The sequence below is a fragment of the Coenobita brevimanus genome, chromosome 13 (genome assembly GCF_032717465.1).
Source record: "Coenobita brevimanus isolate Jiangsu-jjx chromosome 13, ASM3271746v2, whole genome shotgun sequence".
NCBI classification, from domain to species: Eukaryota; Metazoa; Arthropoda; class Malacostraca; order Decapoda; family Coenobitidae; genus Coenobita; species Coenobita brevimanus.
In genome coordinates, this window is record NC_136966.1 from 9,554,778 (window position 1) to 9,576,678 (window position 21,901).

The window sequence follows — 21,901 nt, forward strand, 5'->3', positions numbered from 1 at the left end:
CACAAACTTTCACAGATGCCAACCTCAGCAGAACTTCATGGACCGTCAGGTGATGTATTCACAGATCACAGCATTCTGGAACTATTTTCCTCATTATTTTGTACTGCCCTTCAGTCTTTTAACTTAGTGTGTCCAGGCATCTTGAAATGAATGGATCTTGAATTTGGCCCTCAGTTATCTCGTTTTTACATTTTCTTGGAGGGACAATCTTGCAGGTTTCTAGCCTTTAGTTCATTCTTCCTTTATTATTAAAAAAAAAAAATCTTTTGATGTGGAAGGCCGTCCAGTTTGGGTTAGTCTTTGGTGGATGTTCTTCCCGATTTGAACTACTGGAACCACTTGTGACACTGCGTACGGCTTGAATAATTCTCCCCATAAGCCTGTTGCAGCATTTGAAAATTCTCCGTAAAAGTTTATCCCAATCTGAAATGGAATTTCATGCACACACATTGCTCTTCAAGATGCTTCATTGTTCCTTGCAACAAATTGCCAAGTGTACTAAACGCACATTCACACAAGCGTGTGTGCCTCGATGACTAAGTGATCTGGCATGATGTGACTAGTGTTAGACTAAAGCTCAAAGTCACCGGTACACAGCATTTTCGTCATGAGCATGCTACACCAGCTCTTTTGGGGGAGCTATTTAAAAAAGTTTGGTTTCTTTGTGGACAGACCCCGTAGATGCATAGCCAGTATAAGGTGTTCAGACAAATGTTTTACAGCACATTTAAACTCAACAGTGATGAGGGAGGAGGCAGCATACAAGATGGTGCAGGAGCCTCACCAAGCACACAGGACCCTCTACACCAGTCATCCACACCAGGTACTTCAAGTGCTGATCCTGATGACCCACAGGAAATAAGGAGGAGGAGATTAGAACACTTCTCCCACCCTGTATCCTAGACCACGCCAGGGGAAGAAGGGGACAACACAAGCTTTAGTTGTACCTCTTGACGTACTGAAGGGGAAGGGAAGGGAAGGGAAGGGGGGGTAGAGTAGAAGGTAGACACATATCTTTGGTACCTTCAGAGTCATTACACTGAGAATAATTAAAGGAAGCTTTTCTCAGTTGGAAGTTGAGCAAAAGGAAAGAGAGATTCAGCTCCAATTTATATAGAAGGAGAGGGGAATTGGAGAAGTGGAAAGGGGACTGTACATACACTAGCCATTCTTTTACTTTCACTGCAGTTTTCTGAATATAGATTTTCCTCACTTTTTTCTTTTTCTTTTTTTTTTTTTCCTCATTAGGATTGCAGTACTTGTAAAGAAAACTGTATATTTACTGGTCTTCTGAACTAAGTATATCAAGCCATTTTGGTTGAATAGATACGTGTATATAACATGCTCGTCATTTTTTAGTTGGATCCATGTCCTTCGCATTGTTTTGTGTTGAAAGTTCTTCCTGTTCTCATTTCTTTGTAAAAATTTATTTACCCAGTAAAGTTTGTGATAAATGTATATTATGTTTTTGTAAGAATATTGTGGTAGTCTTCAGTATACTGTGCACTTTCAGCTTGCTGCATATATAAATTCCTGTTTGCAGTTTTACACTTTCTCACTACTTTTAACATATGCCAGAATGACACAGTGCGCTGCTGACAGCCATGTTAGCCCTAGTGTTTGTATAGACCTAAATGTTACAGCACCAAACACTGCAGAAACATTGTGGGATCTCATGTTTTAACATTAATCTCACTAAAACAAACCAAATCTTGCCAGTACTTCTGAAATCTTCATTAAATGATAATTTCTCATGCTGCTTTTCCCAGACTGTTAAGTGTAGTTGACGGAGTTCATACTTGTAACTGAGATTTTGTGAATATCAATCTTGGTGAATAATTATGACTGACTGTCAAGAAACATGTGCAGGAAATATATATTTTTATTGATCAGTGGTCTTCGTAGTATAAGATGCTTTGATGGTGAAAGAAGATACTTGGATTTGAAGTACTGTGTCTGAAGATAAAGTATGGTAACAAAAGCTAACAGCCAGTCCCACATTGGTAAATGGTACAATATGAAGTGTATACCTTTTCAAGTTTCAGTTCTGTATGTAGTCAAGTTTTGAGTATTATGTTAGTGTCCTACATTTATTTGAGAAGGTCTTCCTATTTTCACTTTTTAAAATCCATTTCCCAATATAGTTTGTGGTGAATGAATGTTTCTGTAAGGCTGTTCCTGAAGTCTTCCTTACGAAGTGAATCATTATCTTTTCCTGAATTTTTTCTTGAGCAGCTTGTGATCAGCAGACAGATTCATTATGCCTTTCTAAGCATTTCATTAAATAACATTGACAAGAAAATATTCCATTTATATTACTACTTGTATAATATTTTGCATTTTTCTTTTTGTGTGTGTGTGCGTGTGTGCACATGTGTGCTTGCATGCATGTGTGAAACTTGAGTTTACTTCCAAATTACATTTACATTATCTTATGTTGGGACATTACTCTAATCATATTTTGCATACACCCTACCTGTTTTTTCAGTTCCCTGAGGCAGAGGATTATTTTCTGTTGTTCATTGCCACCTGTGCTGCTTGAATAAATTTTGTTTTTTCATGAACTTTTTTTTTTTTTTTCCAGATTGATAGAGGGAGGAAACTGTGGTACAGAGTATGCAGGTATTATTAGGCCTGCCTGTATTATTTATTTATTTATTATTGTTATTATTACACCAGGAAACCATTTACTACACTGGGTGGTAACTGTATAACCAAATTTTGGCACCTGGTGGTTTAGTGGGTAATTACTGCGCTCCAATCAGACTGAGCTGGTGAAGGTTTATATCCAAGGGATGGTTGGGGTTTATTGCTCACCTAATGCCACTCGGGGATGGGTGAGGCTGGTCACTCATTTTAAATGTCAGGACCAACTGCCTAGCCCTGGGCTCCTACACTCCTCATGAGGCAATGTATGATTGGATGATGGATGGATTATTATTATTATTATTTATATTACAGTATTATTTATTATTATTATTGTATGACAAGAGTTTAAAAACATTAGTTCAAGTTGGGTCACTGAATGCCTAACCTTCACTTGTACTGTTTTCTTACGTGAGGTTCTGCCTGTTATGTGGTGGGTCAATAAACATTGATAACTAACTCATCATTTCTTAACCAACAAAGTGGCTAAATAATTCTAGCATTGTATCGTAGAGAGGAAGAGAGGGGTGAAAAGATTAGTAAGAGAGAGTAAGAAGAGAATGGATGAGGAATTCGGAAGGAATGTGAGTGTAAAGTGGAGGGAATGTAAGAAAATATCCTGGAAAGAGGTAAAGAGAGTTAGACAGGGTGCCAAAGAAGTTAGTTGGGGAAAGATGATAATGGTAGGTTACTAGTGGAGAAGGGAGAAAAAGTGAGGAGATATAGAAAACACTGAGGAACTGTTAAACACAGAGAATGAAAGTAATTAGTACAAGTGGCTAGGGAATGGCCGGGAGAAGGAGGGAGGAGAGAAGAGAGGAAGAAATCAGTAGGATGGACATTGTAGAAGCAAGTCAAAATGGGCAAAGCCCCAGGAATTGATTGATTGTGTGGTGAAATGCTGAAGCATGGGGGAGAGATAGTAGTAGAATGGATGTGGAAGATGTGCAGATTGGCCTGGGAGGAAGGTAGAGTCCCGGAGGATCGGAAGTCAGGTATAATTATTCCCTTGTACAAAGGAAAAGGGGAAAAAGAAGTGTGTGGTAATCATAGGGGCATTTACCTTCTCAATGTAACAGGAAAGTATATGGTAGGATACTGACAGAGTTAGGGAAATAACAGGAATTAGTTGGAGAAGAACAGGGGGGTTTTAGGAAGGGAATAGGTTGTGTAGATCAGATATTCATTCTTAAGTCTTTAGTGGAAAAGTCCCTAGAGAAGGGAAAGAAGTTGTTTGTGGCCTTCATGTATTTGAAGAAAGCATAATGACAGGGTGGATAGACAAGGATTGTGGAAAGTTTTAAGAATATATGGAGTAGATGTGAAGTTGTTGAAGGCCGTGAAGAGTATGTATGAGGGTGCTACGGCTGCAGTGCCTGTGGATAGTGAACCGAGTGAATTTTTCTGTCTGAAGGTTGGATCGAAACATGAATGTGTTATGTCTCCATGGTTGTTCAATATATGTATGGATGGTGCTATAAAAGAGATACAAGGTAGGGCAGTGGATGTTGGAGTGGCCCTAATGAGAGAGGGCAGTGTTTGGAAACTCCCTGTACTGTTGTTTGCGGATGATACTGTGTTGTTAAGTGAAGATGAAGGGGAGCTACAAGGCTTGGTGGATGAGTTTGGGAGTGTGTGTAAGAAATGGAATCTAAAGGTGAATGTAGGGAAGGGTAAAGTTATGGTCTTTGAGAGAAATGAAGTCAGTGAATGTACAGTGATGTTGGATGAGTAGGAAATGGAAAATGAGTGCATTTAAGTACTTGGGTAGTGTGATGAGTAAGGATGGAATTTAGAATAAGTGCTTGAAAAGGTACAAGGGAAAAAGGTTGCTGGTTCCTTGAAAGCAGTGATAAGAAACAGGGAAGTGAGCATGGAAATGAAAAAGTTACTACATGACAGTATTGTGATACCAACTCTAACGTATGGATGTTATTGGAAGGACACAAGTCAAGAGTGAGAGCTGTGGGTATGAGTTATTTAAAAGGATCCTGTGGAGTCAAATGGAGAGAGAGACTGACAAATGAGGATGTGAAGGAGCATTATGGCGTGGATGTGGATGTGATAGGAAGAGTTAGGAGAAACACACTGAGGTGGTTTGGCTATGTGGAGAGGATGGAGGGTGAGAGACTGACGAGAAGAGTTCATGTGAGTGAGGTGGAGGAGGAGGAGGAGGAGACAGGGGGAGGCCAAGGATGAAATGGAAGGATGGAGTGGAGAGGTATATGAGAGAGGGGGGTGTGAGTTGGGGGCAGGGCAGTGAAATGGCGGGGGACAGGGTGACATGGAGGCGACTCGTTTGCGGCCACCCCTTACAGGGTTAAGGAGTCTGGCAATAGATAGATAGACAGTATCTGAGAGAAGCGCAAGTGTTAAAACTGAACTGTGCTGTGAGGAAATTTGTCTGGAAATTGTTTCTAGGAAAGTTGTCAGGATGGATGAGAATTACGAGAGGATCCAGCAGTACAGGAAAGTGGCAGTTACTCTTGATGCTGAGATCTCTATCTATCTAACTACTGCCAGACACTTTAATCCCGTAAGGGGTGGCCACAAACAAATCGTCTCCATGTCGTCCACCATTTCACTGCCCTGCTCCCAGCTCACAGCCTCCTCTCTCATATACCTCTCCACTCCACCCCTCCACCTCATCCTTGGCCTCCCCCTCTGTCTCCTCCTCCTCCTCCTTCACCTCACTCACATACACACTCCTCGTAAGTCTCTTGCTCTCCATTCTCTCCACATGGCAAAACCACCTCAGTGTGTTCCTCCTAACCTATCACATCCACATCCACACCAAAATGCTCCTTCACTTCTTCATTTGTCAGTCAGTCTCTCCATGTGACTCCACATGCTCCTCTCAAATAACTCATTTCCACTGCTCTCACTCTTGACTTGTCTCTCTCTAACAATGTCCCAGTTTCATTTCCATATGTTAGAGTTGATATCACAATACTGTCATACAGTAACTTTCTCACTTCCATGCTCACTTCCCTGTATCTTATCACTGCTTTCAAAGAACCAACAACCTTTCTTCCTTATTGTACCCTTTCAAGCGCTTAATCCTCCACACCTCCATCCTTACTCATCACACTGCCCAAGTACTTCAGTGCATGCACATTTTCAATTTCCTCCTTATTCAACGTCACTGTACATTCACTGACTTCATTTCTCCTGAAGATCATAACTTTACTCTCACCTTTAGATTCCGTTTCTTACACACACTCCGAAACTCATCACCAAGTCTTGAAGCTCCCCTTCGTCTTCACTTAACAACACAGTATCATCTGCACACAACAGTACAGGGAGTTTCCAAACACTGCCCTCTCTCATTAGGGCCACTTCAACATCCACTGCCATACCTTGTATCTCTTTTATAACCCCATCTATATACAGATTGAACAGCCATGGAGACATAACAAATCCCTGTTTCAATCCAACCTTCAAACAGAAAAATTCACTTAGTTCACTGTCCACATGCACTGAAGCCTTAGCACCATCATACATGCTCTTCACAGCATTCAACAATGTTCCATTTACTCCATATATTCTTAATACTTTCCACAATCCTTGTCTATCCACCCTATCATATGCTTTCTCCAAATCCATGAAGGCTGCATACAACTTTCTTTCCCTTCTCTAGAAACTTTTCACTTAAGACCTAAGAATGAATTTCTGATCTACACAACCTCTTTTCTTCCTACAACCTCCCTGTTCTCCAACTAATTCCTCTGTTATTTCCCTAACTCTGTCAATATGTATCCTACCATATACTTTTCCTATTACACTAAGAAGAAAAATGCCCCTATGATTAACACAAACTTCTTTTTCCCCTTTTCCTTTATACAGGGGAATAGTTATATCTGACTTCTGATCCCCTGGGACTCTACCTTCCTCCCAGGACAATCTGCACATCTTCCACATCCATTCTACTACTATCTCTGCCATGCTTCAGCATTTCACCACACACTCCATCAATTCCTAGGGCTTTCCCAATTTTGACTTTCTTCATTGCTTCCACAATTTCCATCCTACCGATTTCTTCCTCTCTTCTCGCAACCCTCCATCTCCTACTTATGCTCGCATTACGTTCATTCTCAATATTATACTAGCATTACTTTCTTTCTCTATGTTCAACAGTTCCTTAAAATGTTCTCTCCATCTGCTCACTTCTTCTCCCTTCTCAATCAGTAATCTACCATTTTTATCTTTCACTCCACAACTAACTTCTTTGGCACCCTGTCTAACGCTACCTCTTTCCAGAACATTTTCTTACATTTCCTCCACTTTACACTCAAATTCCTTCCAAATTTCTCATCCACTCTCTTCTTACTCTCTCTTACTAATCTTTTCACCTCTCTTCCTCTCTACATACAACTCTCTTCCATCTCTCAACTTCCTCTACTCCCCTGTTTCTTTTTCACTCACTATATATATATATATATATATACAGTATATATATATTTTTTAATGTGAGGAAGAAGGAACCAAAGGCCATGAGCCTGCAGTAACAGTTCCCTCCAAGTGAAAAACAAAATACAATAGAGGGCCAAATTCAAGATCCGATCATTTTGAGATGCCTGGACACACTGCATTTGAAAGACTGGAGATCATAGGCAGCAGGAAATACAGACAGAGGGAGACAGTTCCAGAGCTGACCTGTTGCATAAATGAAAGACTGGGAGTAACAGTTAACTCTTGTATTAGAGAATTGGACAGAAAAGGGATGAGAGTTTGCTGCCAGACGGGTGCTATGCGCCCGTCGTAGAGGTGGAGGAATGCAAGCAGACAGTTCAGAGGAGCAGTGACCATTAAAGTAGCAATAGAAAAGAGATAAAGATGCAACAGTGCGGCGAAGAGACAGAGGTTGAAGGGAGTCAGTAAGAGGAGGAGAGTTAATGAGACGAAAAGCCTTTGACTCCACCCTACTGAGACGAGCTGTATGTGGGGAGCCTCCCCACACATGAGAGTTGTACTCCACACAAGGGCGGATAAAACCCCTGTATAGAGTCAACAATTGTGCAGGGGTAAAGAAAGAGCGGAGTCGGCTTAGCACACCCAATCTCTTGGAAGCAGATTTTACAAGAGATGTAATATGATCTTTCCAAGATAAGTCCCGAGTAAATGAAACCCCAAGCATGTTCAAGGATGATGCAGGATTAAGCTGAATATTATTAAACATTAGTGGGTATACCTGTGGAAGATTCTGTCGGGTTGATAGGTGTAAGAACTGAGTCTTAGATGCATTAAAAACAACCATATTATTTTTACCCCAGTCAGAGATACAAGCCAAGTCAGACATTAGGTGTGCCATAGCCTCATCCCTTGTTTGTTGAAGTAACTGTTGAGATGGGCGTTGCGGGAACCGAATGGAAAGGTGAAGGGTGGAGTCATCAGCGTATGAGTGGATAGGGTTAGATGTACAGCTTAGTATTTGACTGATGAATAAAAGGAAGAGAGTTGGTGATAGGACAGAGCCCTGAGGAACACCACTGTTGATAGATCTAGGAGAAGAATGATGGCCGTCTACAACAACGGCTATAGGACGACCAGAAAGGAAGCTAGCGATGAAGGTATAGACAGAAGGATAGAAACCGTAGAAGGGCAGTTTGGAAATTAAAGATTTATGCCAGACTCGATCGAAAGCTTTTGAGATATCAAGTGCAATGGCAAAGCTTTCGCCAAAGTCCCGAAAGGAGGATGACCAGGAGTCTGAAAGGTAGGTGAGAAGAACGCCAGTGGAGCGTCCCTGACTGAACCCGTACTGACGATCGGAAAGAAGGTTGTGATAGGAAAGATGCCTTAAAATTTTTCTATTGAGAATTGACTCAAAAACTTTTGAAATACAGGACGTTAAAGCAATTGGACGATAGCTGGAGGGTTGGGAGTGGTCACCCTTCTTTGGGACTGGCTGAATGAGAGCAAACTTCCAGCATGAAGGAAAGGTACAAGTTGACAGACAAAGGCGAAAGAGTTTGCCTAGGCAGGGTGTAAGCACAAAAGCACAGTTCTTGAGGATAACAGGAGGGACTCCATCAAGCCCATATGCCTTGTTAGTACTGAGGCCAGTGATGACAGAAAATACATCAACTGAAGAAATTTTAATGTCAGCCATGAGGAAGTCAGAGGGGGGAAGTGATGGAGGAACAGCACCGGAATCGCCTAAGGTGGAATTGGAGGAGAAAGTCTGAGCGAAGATATCTGCTTTATCGGTAGAAGAAATAGGTACAGAACCATCAGAGTAGAAAAGAGGAGGGAAGGATGATGAGGTAAAGTTGTTAGAAAGATTTTTGGCAAGGTGCCAGAAGGAGCGGGAAGAATTCGAGTTGGAGAGTTGAGAGCATTTAGTATGGATGAAATTATTCTTAGTAGAGCGAAGAACAGACTTAGCACGATTCCGGGCAGAAACGTAAAGATGATGTGATTCAGGGGTGGGTTGGCTCCGGTACCTTTTGTAGGCCCTCTCCTTGTTGCGGACAGCATTAGAACAAGCGTGATTAAACCAAGGCCTCTCTAACCTCTTCATTGCCCCAAGCTGTTCCTTGCAACCTCTTTTGTCTTCTCTTCACCCCACACACCACCTTACATACTGCACAGATTTCTTCTGTGACTATCTTGCATGCACCTTCCACATCCCCCATCTGCTCCAAATCATATATACTCAATCACTCCATTTGTCTCTCATATTCTGCCTTTTTTTCATCCTTTTGCTGAGATGATAAGTTATTACAGTACTGTGGCCCCATGTTATCTGGCAGTGAATCCAGTACTAGTACTGAGCAGCAATTATTGCTCAAACTATTGATGTAAAAGAATTTTGTTGAGTGAGGGCTGTGAACCAAGAGGAAAGATAATATTCCCTGGTAAAAAAAAAAAAAAAAATCACACTCAAGGTTATTGCTGATTATCAGAATGGATTTCATGGTACAGCTGGGTGTATGAGGATATACTATACCGGTATGTTAAAATTCTTAACCAAATTGGAGAAAGGGATAATATATATGGTAGGTGGGGGCAATCACCATCCACTCATTCGATGTAGTGCTGGTCTCCAGTGACTGCCCATTCCTCTCTTCCTTCCTTCCTCTTCTGTCTTTCCTTCATTCTTTTCTCTTCCTTCTGTCTATGGGTGACTCTACACTAACTGACAAGCCAAATGCTTTCCTGTGCATCAACCATATAACCAGATTGTGGCACCTGGTGGTTCAGTGGGTAATTAAGGCACTCCAGCCGGATTAAGCCTGTGCAGGTTTATTTCCAAGGGGTGGTTGGGGTTTATTGCCAATGTAATGCCACTCAGGAATGAGTGAGGCTGGTCACTCTCATGTTAAATGTCAGGACCAATTTGCCTAGCCCCGGGCTCCTATGTTCCTCATGAGGCAACACTGAGTTTGATGATGATACTACATTAGCATACTTGAGAAAACTTACGTCAGCTTATGCTCAGTCGACGAAGGAACAATGAAATAAACACATATATGTGCACCTCATACGGATCCTACCTGGCATCGTCAGGGAACACTTCGCAATCCACGATCCTCAAGGATTCGACCGGGACATCATTACGATCTGGTGGCTACTGGCGACACGCAAACAAACAAATGCAGGTTGGGGCTGTGCGCCACGTCCCCACCCAACCAAGCCAGAAGATGAAGGACTGGTGGAATCAAAACTGTCCCTTCAAGCCCCAAGTCTCCCAGTCTCCACGGGCAAAACAGGCACGGCAGGACAGCCTTCTCCTACTTGACCCATGGGAGTTCCAGGCCTGCAATTCTTCCTGCACGACATGCACGAACAGGTTAAAGCTTGGAGCAGCTGGTCCAACCACTGGAATCCATCGTAGAAGCCTCATCCCTTCCAGCTTCATGTCACCAACAATGATGTCCAGGAAGATGACCCAGGGCTGGATCCTGAGGAAGAGGTCATCATGGAGCCTACAAACGATTACGTAAACTATGAGATGGAAGAAACCAAGTCCTCTGATGCTGGGCTGGATTCTTTAGGTTCTTCCCTGTCAGCTCTGGCCTTGGTAGTACAGTAACCAGACTGAAACTTAACAAATTAATCACACTGTTCTGGTCAAGATTCGATCTCAGGCTCTAGTGCTTCATAAGCGCGCATGTTACCACTGAGCCAAACAGAGGATCCCCGCTTTGCCTGTAAGCAACGCGGGCTTTTATATACCCCATTACATCACTCTTTTCTCCCCTTGGCGATTAACTGGGTCAGTTTTGAACACACAGTGGTGTAGCATCACAGACCATCACTGGGGGAGGGGGGGAATATGAGGCTAAAACCATATAACCCCTTCTTAGGTGTATGGATAATGGGCCCAAGGCGAGGCTACTATAGAGCCTATAGGCTAGTAGATTACCAGTTTACTCTCCATAATGGCATTACAGTACACACACACACACACACAAACACAGCTGTCCTGCTACAGACGACAATGATTACCCAGGGATAGAGTTTTTCATGTCTTTTGTGCCAGCGTGTGTGATCATGCAGACCAATTTGTAAACTCTGCCACAAAATTGGCATGTCAAGTTGGGGGGGGGGGGGCACTAACACATCCCTGTAAGGCTACCGTAAGGAAGCTGCCGCTACAGTCCCTGTACAATGGCCGGTGTTTTGCCACGTATCTGTACTTTACTAACATACCGGTATCTCCCACCATCGTATGGTGACTGTACGGCTAAGGGTGGGGGAGAACTCATTGTGATGGATTTTTTCCCCACTCAGCCGATGATCTCTTTGGCCAATCACAGCGCAGGATGCTTCTCTGCCTAGAGGCTTCAGCCAATCATTGTGTTTATAGACACTGACTCTCAGCTGGAAAAAAAAAAAAAAAAAAAAAAAAAAAAGGGGGGGGATACATGCCCTTTCACATATGAATGAAATACATGAAATGCTTGTCTGGCTGGGAAGTGCAGAGTGACCATACAACACTACTCACATTATTACCAGCACAACTAATGAATGTTGTGTAGCAGTACTCTACAAAACTGTTTCTATAATGAACATTAATATGCTGTACAGACTGAATTATGTTTAACATTACAGCTCTGCAACACTGCTACAACATTAATGTGCACTGTACATAACTAAATAGACACTGTTGTACACTGCACACTACTGAACATTAGAGTATATGTAGAACAAGAGCCCCTAGAGCAGAAGCCCCTCGGATTAAAGCCCCTGCTAGGAAAATAAGTTTGTGTATTACAATATTTCCTTTAACTGTTCAGTAACTAATTCTGACCTAACAACCTAAAATAACCTGACCTAAGGTAACTGAACAACCTAGGCTAAGCTAACCAAACCTTACTTGAACACCTAACCTTACCTAACTAAATGACCTAATCTTACATAACTTACCTGAACAAAAGTAACAACCAAATTGAGCAAGCTAACCTACGCCACCAGAACACGCTAATCTTAACTTGACCTAACAAGTTAAATTTATCTTATCAAACCTTAACCTTGGTCAGAGATTCGCAGACTATTCTTGGTCACTCTTTACTTTTGCCAGAAATACTGAATGATTCCTCTCTAACTCCCATGAGGGGATTCCATCTCCCCTTTGGAGTCATTTACATTAAATAAATACTGTAGAGTTAATTCTAAAACTTTATGGCATGGAATTTTGTTCTCTTATGAGAAATTTTGATATATTCTTGGTACAGTATATTATGAATATTTTGTACTTTTACATGGCATGACAATTTTTGAGGACCCATAATTTTGTTCTTACTTAAAAAGCACAAATCGAAAGCCAAAAACCAACACCTAAAAGGCTTTTATGACCATTTTAGCAGTGTCCGAATTCCACCTGCCCTCTTCCTCAAAATTAAATTAACATTACCTTAAACTAAAGTTAGCTTAACCTAACAAATTAAGATAACTTTAACCTACCAGTCCCCCGTCCAAAAATAAACTAACCAAACTAAATATAGCCTAATTCTTTAACTAACCTAATACACACAACAGTAACCTAACCTAAGTTTAACAACGCTAACCTTACCATAACCTAATCCAAAAATAAATCTAACAGAACCTCACCTAATCTAAGCTAATTCTTCTATCTATCTATTGCCAGACGCCTTAATCTCATAAGGGGTGGCCGCAAATAAATCGCCTCCACGTCACTCTGTCCCCTGTCATTTCACTGCCCTGCTCCCAGCTCACACACCTCCTCTCTCATATATGGTACCTCTCCACTCCATCCCTCCATCTCATCCTTAGCTACTTCCTCCCTCTTCCCCCCTCCACCTCACTCACATACACTCTCATCAGTCTCTCACTCTCCATCCTCTCCACATGGCCAAACCACCTTAATGTCTTTCTCCTAACACCTCCTATCACATCCACATCCACACCACAACGCTCCTTCACTTCCTCATTTGTCAGTCTGTCTCTCCATGTGACTCCACATACTCCTCTCAAACAACTCATTTCCACTGCTCTCACTCTTGACTTCTGTCCCTCCAACAAGGTCCAAGCTGCACTTCCATACGTTGTCATGTAGTAGCTTTTTCACTTCCATGCTCACTTCCCCGTTTCTTATCACTGCTTTCAGGGAACCAGCAACGTTTCTTCCCTGCTGCATCTTTTCAAGCACTTCACCTTCTAAACTTCCATCCTTACTCATCACACTATCCAAGTCCCGGTACTTAATGCACTCCCGGTCTCCACTTCCACCCCATCCGATCTCACTGTACATTCACTGACTTCATTTCTCTCGAAGACCATCACTTTACTCTTCCCTACATTCACCTTTAGATTCTGTTTCTTACACACTCTCCCAAACTCACCCACCAAGCCTTGCAGCACCCCTTCGTCTTCACTTAACAACACAGTATCATCTGCAAACGGGCACTGCAGCCTTAGCACCATCATACATACTCTTCACAGCATTCAACAACTTCCCATCTACTCCATACATTCTTAACACTTTCCACAATCCTTGTCTATCCACCCTGTCATATGCTTTCTCCAAATCCATGAAAGCCACATACAACTTCTCTCCCTTCTCTATAAACTTTTCCATTGAAGATCTAAGAATGAATATCTGATCAACACAACCTCTTCCCTTCCTAAAACCTCCCTGTTCTTCTCCAACTAATTCCACTGTTATTTCCCTAACTCTGTCAATAAGTATCCTACCATACACTTTTCCTATTACACTGAGAAGGCAAATGCCCCTATGATTACCACACACTTCTTTTTCCCCTTTTCCTTTGTACAAGGGAATAATTATAGCTGACTTCCAATCCTTTCGGACTCTACCTTCCTCCCAGGACAATCTGCACATCTTCCACGTCCATTCTACTACTATCTCTCCTCCATACTTCAGCATTTCACCACACACTTCATCAATTCCTAGGGTTTTCCCCATTTTGACTTTCTTCACTGCTTCTACAACTTCCATCCTATTGACTCCGTCCTCTCTTCTCACCTCCCTCCTTCTCCCAGCCACTTAACTATGTTCAACAATTCATTAACGTGCTCTCTCCATCTGCTTACTTTTTCTCCCTTCTTCACTAGTAATGTACCATTGTATCTTTCAATCCACTAACTTCTTTGGCACCCTGTCTCTCTCTCTTTACGTCTTTCCAGAACATTTTCTTAAATTCCTCCACTTTACACTCAAATTCCTTCCAAATTCCTCATCCACTCTCTTCTTACTCTCTCTTCCTCCCAATATATAACTCTCTCTCTTCCGTCTCTCAACTTCTTCCATGCCCCTGTTTCTCATCCACTTACTCTATGTTTTCTTCTTTTGTGCCACAGCCTCTCTCACCTCTTCAGTCCACCATGCTGTTCCCTGCATCCTCTTTTCACCCCACGCACCACCTCACATGCTGCACAGATTTCTTCTGAGAATATGCACACACCTTCTATGTCCTCCATCTGCTCCAATCTATATTTGCCCAATTGCTCCTCCACTTCCCTCTTACATTCTAATTTTTTTCCATCCTCTTGTAACTTTTCTACCCTTCTTGTAAGAACTACTTCCTCCTGTCCTTCCCTAATTCTTAAACTTATCAAATCTAACCCAACAATAACTTAATCTTAAAAAAGACTAAACAAACTTAACTATGGTAACCTTACCATAACCTGATCACACAAACCTAACCCTAAAAAGCCTAACCTTGATCTTAACCTATCCTGAAACAATAAAAAAGGACTTTTGTTCAAAAGGCTTGACCTAATGTAGGCTACTATTCTGGGGGATTTTGTCCTGACGGTGAACACTACTGTACAACATGGCACATTATACTACTGTACAGCACAACACCTTACAGCCTTACACACCATTATAGCAGTACTACTGCAGGCTTCAACAATGAAGCACACTATAATTTTGTACAGCAGTAAAGCATTCTTGAATACTGTAAAACACTACCGTATGTACACTACAATACTACATAACATAAGTGTGCACTAAAATACTGTACAACACTAATTTATACTTAATACAGCAGAACATTAATGCACACTAATACTGAAACCACTAATTTACACTTGTACAATACACACTGTATACCGGTAATGTTTTACAGCACCTCAATAAACTACCCAATACAATTAAATAATTCGTTGACATAAGAGACAGAATAGTTAATTCGGTTTACTACTGGGAGGCTAAAAGATACGGCAGATATAAAGCTCTCACCCTGAGGTTTCCGGTGCATGCCAACTTCAGACGCCGCTCTCGTTTTCCCCGCCTATAGCGAGTTGGACGAAAAAACTCTCTTTTGGTTGTGCCTCCGTTGTCTACGCTTCTCTCTGGCCAGGTTCCGAGCTTCGAGATGAATTGTCCTTTGTTGCACATGGATTGCCATTATTCTCTCTCCGTGGCATTAGTTTCAAAGTGTCTCTTCTGTTCCCCTGGTTGCGATTTGCGACCGCTTGCGACGTGCTGCAAGGAGTTGGCGACTGCATGGCAGGGAAGGCATACGGAAACACGTGTCCGACCCATCTCAGCTACTTTTTATTGAGAATAATACAAATTGTGATATTATTGCAGTTTCAGACAGGCACACCCTTCACTTAGGACAGTTAGGTTGTTAGGGTAGTTAGGTTTGATCGGTCAAGTTCGTTTAACTAGGTTAGCTTGGGTAAGGTTATATTAGGTTAGAAATAAAATAAGAATAACCTTGGCTGTCCAAAAATGCACATTTACCCAAACCGTTGTGACTTGTGACGGGGAATCGTCCATGTTTTGATGGGGAATTATCTAGGAACTGGTATTACCTCTAGGGTAGTCCCGGTTGGTTTATAGCAGGACGCAGAGAAAGTACCTACCTGTCATCAGCTTGGCCTTTCAGCACAAGGTTTGAAGGATCTGCACTGGTTTTTAAGGTACTGCACATTTTTTTTTAAGTTGCGTCAGCCTTGCACGCAGATATGTAGGTTGTACTTGTGTGACGTGAAGCATTCCCAAGTCTGAAGTAGAAATTGGCCTCAGGTGTTATGAAACAAGGTTTCGTTTTAAATTTAGAATGGTATAAGAGTGACTGAAGTTAAACGGTTACAAGTTTTGGGAAATTTGCAGTATTATGTTTATGCATGGGGAAAAGAAAGTTGTAGTTGCCAGCACCTACCAAAAACGGTGATAATGTATGAAAGTTTCTTGCTTAGTACAGTGTAGGTTTTTAGACTAATATAGCATGATGATTTGTGGAATCGATCCAAGTGTTCTGGAAATGCATACTATTCACTTTATTAATCTTAGGAGTTTATTACTGTACATTCACATATAGTGGATGTGTGGATGGTATGAAATTACAAACTAAGCCTACCTGGATTTAACTAGGCTAAACCACGAAGGCAGCAGTCTTTGGTCTTAAGCTTTGAATAATTTTGATTAGTTCTTTGCCAAACGGTTGTGGCCCTTCCATATTTCCCGTTGAAATTAGTCTTTCACAGGCTACTTGTCATGCTTCGTAGATTACCATAGATACCGGGCATTTTTAAATTTTACCTGTGAAATACATAAAGACTTGTTTATATCACACATATGGTACTGTCACCCTAAGTTACCACCAACAGCATAACTTGTTGCCAAACTCCTAATGTATGTCCTACCTTTGGCGTACCAGTTAATATCACATTCTCTACTGATATGTTATGATTGGATATTTGTGTTAAGTTAGGAGAGGTTAGGTTATGATGGATTAGATTAACTGATGAAACTGCAGGAGAGCTCCGTTGTGTAGAATTTACAATTATAGTTGTTCTCTCAGTGGTAGGTGGTGGCAACCATCATCCACTCACTTGATGTAGTGCTGCCTACTTCTTCCTTAGCCTTTATCATTTTTTTTCTGTGTCTGCCCTCCTCTCTTCCTATTTCTCCCATCTTTCCTGTCACTACTTATTGCTTTTCTTTCTGTTACAGGTGGCTTTACATTGAGTGACAAGCCAATTGGTTTCCTGTAAGCCAAGAAACCAATTACAACGCTGGGTGGTAACCAAGGCTGGTAGTACGGTACGGTACGAAGTAATTTTCCGTACTCCGTACCTGGTTAAAATACCGTACCGTATTTTCGTACCGTACCCCAAGTTTTTCCGTATCATACAGTACGGAAAAAAAATCCATACTGTAATTCCGTACTTTTATTGTACCATAGGCAAAATATACAGTATCTATTTCTAGGCCTATATCACTAATCACAATAATACAGTACATTACATAATAATATATTTAGAGTTCATGTGTGGACTAAGATATACTCCATTCTTACATATAGTAGTATGTACTGTATTTAGAAAGACATGTTGTACTTTAGTGTCATACAAAATATTATTATGCAATACATATATTCATTGAATAATAATTGACAAAAAATGTATCTTCTAGATAGGTAAAACCATGATTCTTTGACCATACTTTCTGAAATGGTAAAGTTTTTGTTTTTTACTTATAATTATCATTAACATAGTATAACTTAAAAAAAATCTTCTTGCTCTATCCTCAATATTTCAAATGATTATATATGAAGAAAAACAAAAAAATGTCAAAATTAGTCAAATATACAAGGAGTTCGTAGTTGCATGTACTCTCTAAGGCATTATCATGTATTTAAGCCTGGGGTATGGTACGGTACGGAATTTTGCTCGTTTTACCGTACCTAAATCGTACCGTACCGTACCTCACGGAAAAAAACGTACCATAATTCCGTACCGTACTTTCAGCCTAAATATCAACTGTACCGTACCGTACTCCGTACCATACCGTACTGTAATGCCAGCCTCGGTGGTAACCATATAACCAAACCATACATGCTCCCTACGTGTCAAGTGGGTTGGTGGAGGGTTAGTGCCCCTCCCTGTAAAACAAATAACTCAGAGTCAAATGGCCACCCTGTATGGGATTGGGGTGTCTGGCAATAGATAGATAGATAGATAGTATTCCCTCATTTATGCGGGCATAATGGAGCCAAAGGCATGTCCGGGTAGTGGCTGCATCCTGATAATGAACACTATTCCCCTAACATACCCAGACCCTACCTATACCTAACCCCCAACCTATACCGTACCTAACCTAATTGTACTGTATCCGTGCTTAATTTGGCGGTGTTTTCCGATCGTTTTGGGCATATTTAGCCATCAAAACACACAAAGGAATGCTAAACACCAAGAAAACCATGCAGAAAAACCAATGAAAAAAAAAAAAAAAAAAACTAAACACTACTGTATGTACAGTACCCCTCCTTATTTTGGCAGTGTTTTCCAGTCATTCTGCCCTATTCTGACATCACAACATACATAGGATTATCCAAAGTAATTTTCAACACCAAGAAAACCATGGAAAAAAAAACTGAAAACCAAAAACACCCTACCCATACACCACTGTGTAAAGCCCGATATTTTATCCCACCGGTTGACACCAGTGTAACGCCAGATATTTATTCTTACCGGTGTTACCAGTGTAATGCCTGGAAATTGGATTTCCCACCGTTGTTGGTTCTGTTTAACTTACTCGTTGATAATACAAATTGTACTCAACTTAGTCTCCCCTCAATGACTGATAAAATATTCACCTCAGTAAAACAAAGGGGGGGGTTAGCACTTCGACTCTGAATGATAAAGGTTAATTGTTTAACAGATAGTTTTTGGTAGCGTTTGTAGTTTTGGCCGAGTCGAGAATAAGTCAGTACCACGTGTGTTAGTTGTTCCCAAAGCGGAGGAATCTTGAACTGGAAGGGGAGTGAGTTATGCATGAGAGGACATAATTCCCTTGGTTGGGTATCAAAATTACATATACTTTACTCTACTTTAATAATTCTATACTTGTTAATCAACAGACTTTTTGAATTACATGACCTTTAATCATATGTAAAAGGGTTGTAAATTAAGCCATAGTTTGGGCAAAAGTCATACAATACTGTTTCCAAGCGAAACAATTTGAATATTCAACAGTGATTTCTGAGGTCATCATACCACACTCTTTATTATCGGTTATTCTTGGGCTCGTCAATAGCCTCAAGATTGGGACATTTATTGGCATGAATTGTCTTTTCGGGCTGGCATAGTCTCGAACCAAAAATAATCACTCGTGTTCTATTTCGTCTGGGCAGTATAAACTCATCACACAATTCACTAATAATTCATAACCACTAATAATTCATAACCACTAATAATTCATAATCACTTAATTCATAATCACTAATTATTCATAATCACCAATAATTCATAATCACCAATAATTCATAATCACTCGGGCTTGTTTAGCATCGAGGAACAACTCAAAAATCACATTTTTCTTACAACCACTAAGTTCCCTTCAACGCTCCCAATATTCCTAACCTATTAATAGAAGAGAAAGAAAACGGTTGATGAGTTTGAATTCACCTTTCTGTTACATGATCACATTAACTTTCAAAATTCTATACCTTATCTACTAAAAAAAAAAGGTTCACCTCACTGATTCATAATACAATTTCTACTACATTCATTTTATAAACTATTCATGGGTAGTGTAAGTGTGTGTGTATGACAAGTCTATGGGCAATATCACATGATGGCCTCGTGCACACCCCAACGACACGGTGTCTGTGAACTGAATCAACGTCTGTTATCCACCATGTCTGAGTAGCGAATCTACGTTAAGCTTTTAACAACATTACTTCATATTGTTCACGACAAGTAAGGATTAAACAAGCAAGGGGGGGAGAAAGGAGGAATGTGTACAGCTCACCTGAATCAACGTCTGTTATCCACGGTGTCTGGGTAGCCAATGTGGCTTGTCGGGCACTTAGGGACGCTATTGCCAGATCAAATGAGACTGTTTTTGCGATATGGTGAGGTTTAATTCTCTTCACTATTTATATAGTAGAGTACACATGATGTTAGGACTTTTGATTGAACTGGGGAAAATTTGAGATTCAATCCTTACTACATTTAAATACTGAATTTACTGCCATCCCGCCTTGAGTTTGGGGTAGCTTATGCCATCTAGTGACGGCTAAGCGGGACTATTTGGTCCTCACATATTACATTATCTTGGCCTTTTTTGACTATTAATTTCACATATTTGGATTCTAGCAGCTTCATTAGTAAGCATTTCACAACAATGATACCAAAAGAATTGCATACCCATTATTATTCTGTTTAAGGTTTAAACTTGGCGCCCAGCAACGACGCACAAGCACGGAGGGACGTTGCTTACATCTGTTATTCGTTACTCTACCAGATGGATGAACTCCCATAGCTCAACACTTACAGTTACACTACCTATGCATAGATACAGAGATGTATACATATAAAAATAAAGTTATCCCTACATTGATCACTAACACATGAACTACTACTTAGGACAGGAACTTTATAGACTAGTATTCAGATTACACCCTGTCTAACTTAGAAATTACAGTACCTCTAAACATATACATGAATACTAAATCTGTGGCATTACAACTGTATGTACAGTACCCCTCCTAATTTTGGCATTGTTTTCAGGTCAATCTGCCATATTCAGACATCAAAACACACATTGGAATATCCAAAGTAATGCTTACACCAAGAAAACCATGACAAAAACACACAAAACCTCAAAACTATCTATCTATCTATTGCCAGACGCCATAATCCCGTAAAGGGTGGCCATTTGACTTTGAGTTATTTGTTTTACGGGGAGGGGCACTAACCCTACACCAACCCACTTGTTGACATGTAAGGGGAACGTATGGTTTGGTTATATGGTTACCACCCAGCGCTGTAAATGGTTTCTTGGCTTACAGGAAACCATGTGGCTTGTCACTGAATATAAAGACACCTGTAAAGGAAAGAAAAGCAATAAGAAGTGATAGGAAAGATGGGAGAAATAGGAAGAGAGGAGGGCAGGCACAGAAAAAGAATGATAAAGGCTATAGAAGAAGTAGGCAGCACTACATGAAGTGAGTGGATGATGGTCACCACCACCTAAAAACACTAGTACCACTCCTAATATTGGCAGTTTTCCGGTCATTCTGCCATACTGAGACATCAAAACACACATAGGATTGTCAAAAAAAAAAAAAAAAAACACTGAAAACCAAAAAACACCCTACCTATACACCACTGTAGGCTATGTACAATACTGGTACTCCTCCTAATTTTGGCACTGTTTTCAGGTCGATCTGCCATATTTAGACTTCAAAATACACATAGGATTATCCATATTAATGCTAAACACCAAGAAAACCACGAAAAAAAACAAAAAAAACACCCAACCTATACACAAGTGTATGCAGAGTACCCATCCTAATTTTGGCTCAGTGTTCTGGTCATTCTGCCATACTGAGACATCAAAACACACACAGGATTATCCATATTAATGGTAAACATAAAGAAAACAAAAATCCACCAAAAAACTGACGTCAGTTTGCAAATCTGTTGTCTGTAATGAGTGATTGCTCCCAGGGCTAAAAAAAAAAAAAAAAAAAAAAAAAAAAAAAAAAAAAATCCAATGCCAAATATGCCACCGCAAAGTGGTTATATTGGTATAAATGGTATACCTTCATCTTTGCTGGTGTTTATATTATAAGATAAGCAAATAAAAGTACATCAAACTGATAAATAAAAGTACACAAATGCAGTGAGAATAATGTGTTCAGGAGTAAAAATTACCTTCATATAGCTTCCCACCATCCTAGTGCAAAATTATGCCAGGAACTTACAAGAGTTAAGCATATTTCTAGATGCAGAATTTCATGAGCTTTCTCATGGTCACTTGGAATTTTGATAAGACCAATAGTAGTCAAATAAATCG

The 21,901-nt window shown here is 40.6% G+C and overlaps 1 protein-coding gene across 1 annotated transcript in view; it reads left to right on the forward strand.

Moving 5' to 3' along the window:
• The window catches only part of sip3 (septin interacting protein 3), a 90,505-nt gene extending 87,400 nt beyond the window's left edge, over window positions 1–3,105 (forward strand). The window contains exon 12 of the mRNA XM_080283728.1: window positions 741–3,105. Within this exon, the coding sequence (XP_080139854.1) occupies window positions 741–903 (163 nt within the window). The 3' untranslated portion in view covers window positions 904–3,105. The remainder of the gene's footprint in view (window positions 1–740) is intronic.
• The last annotated feature ends 18,796 nt before the right edge of the window (window positions 3,106–21,901 follow it).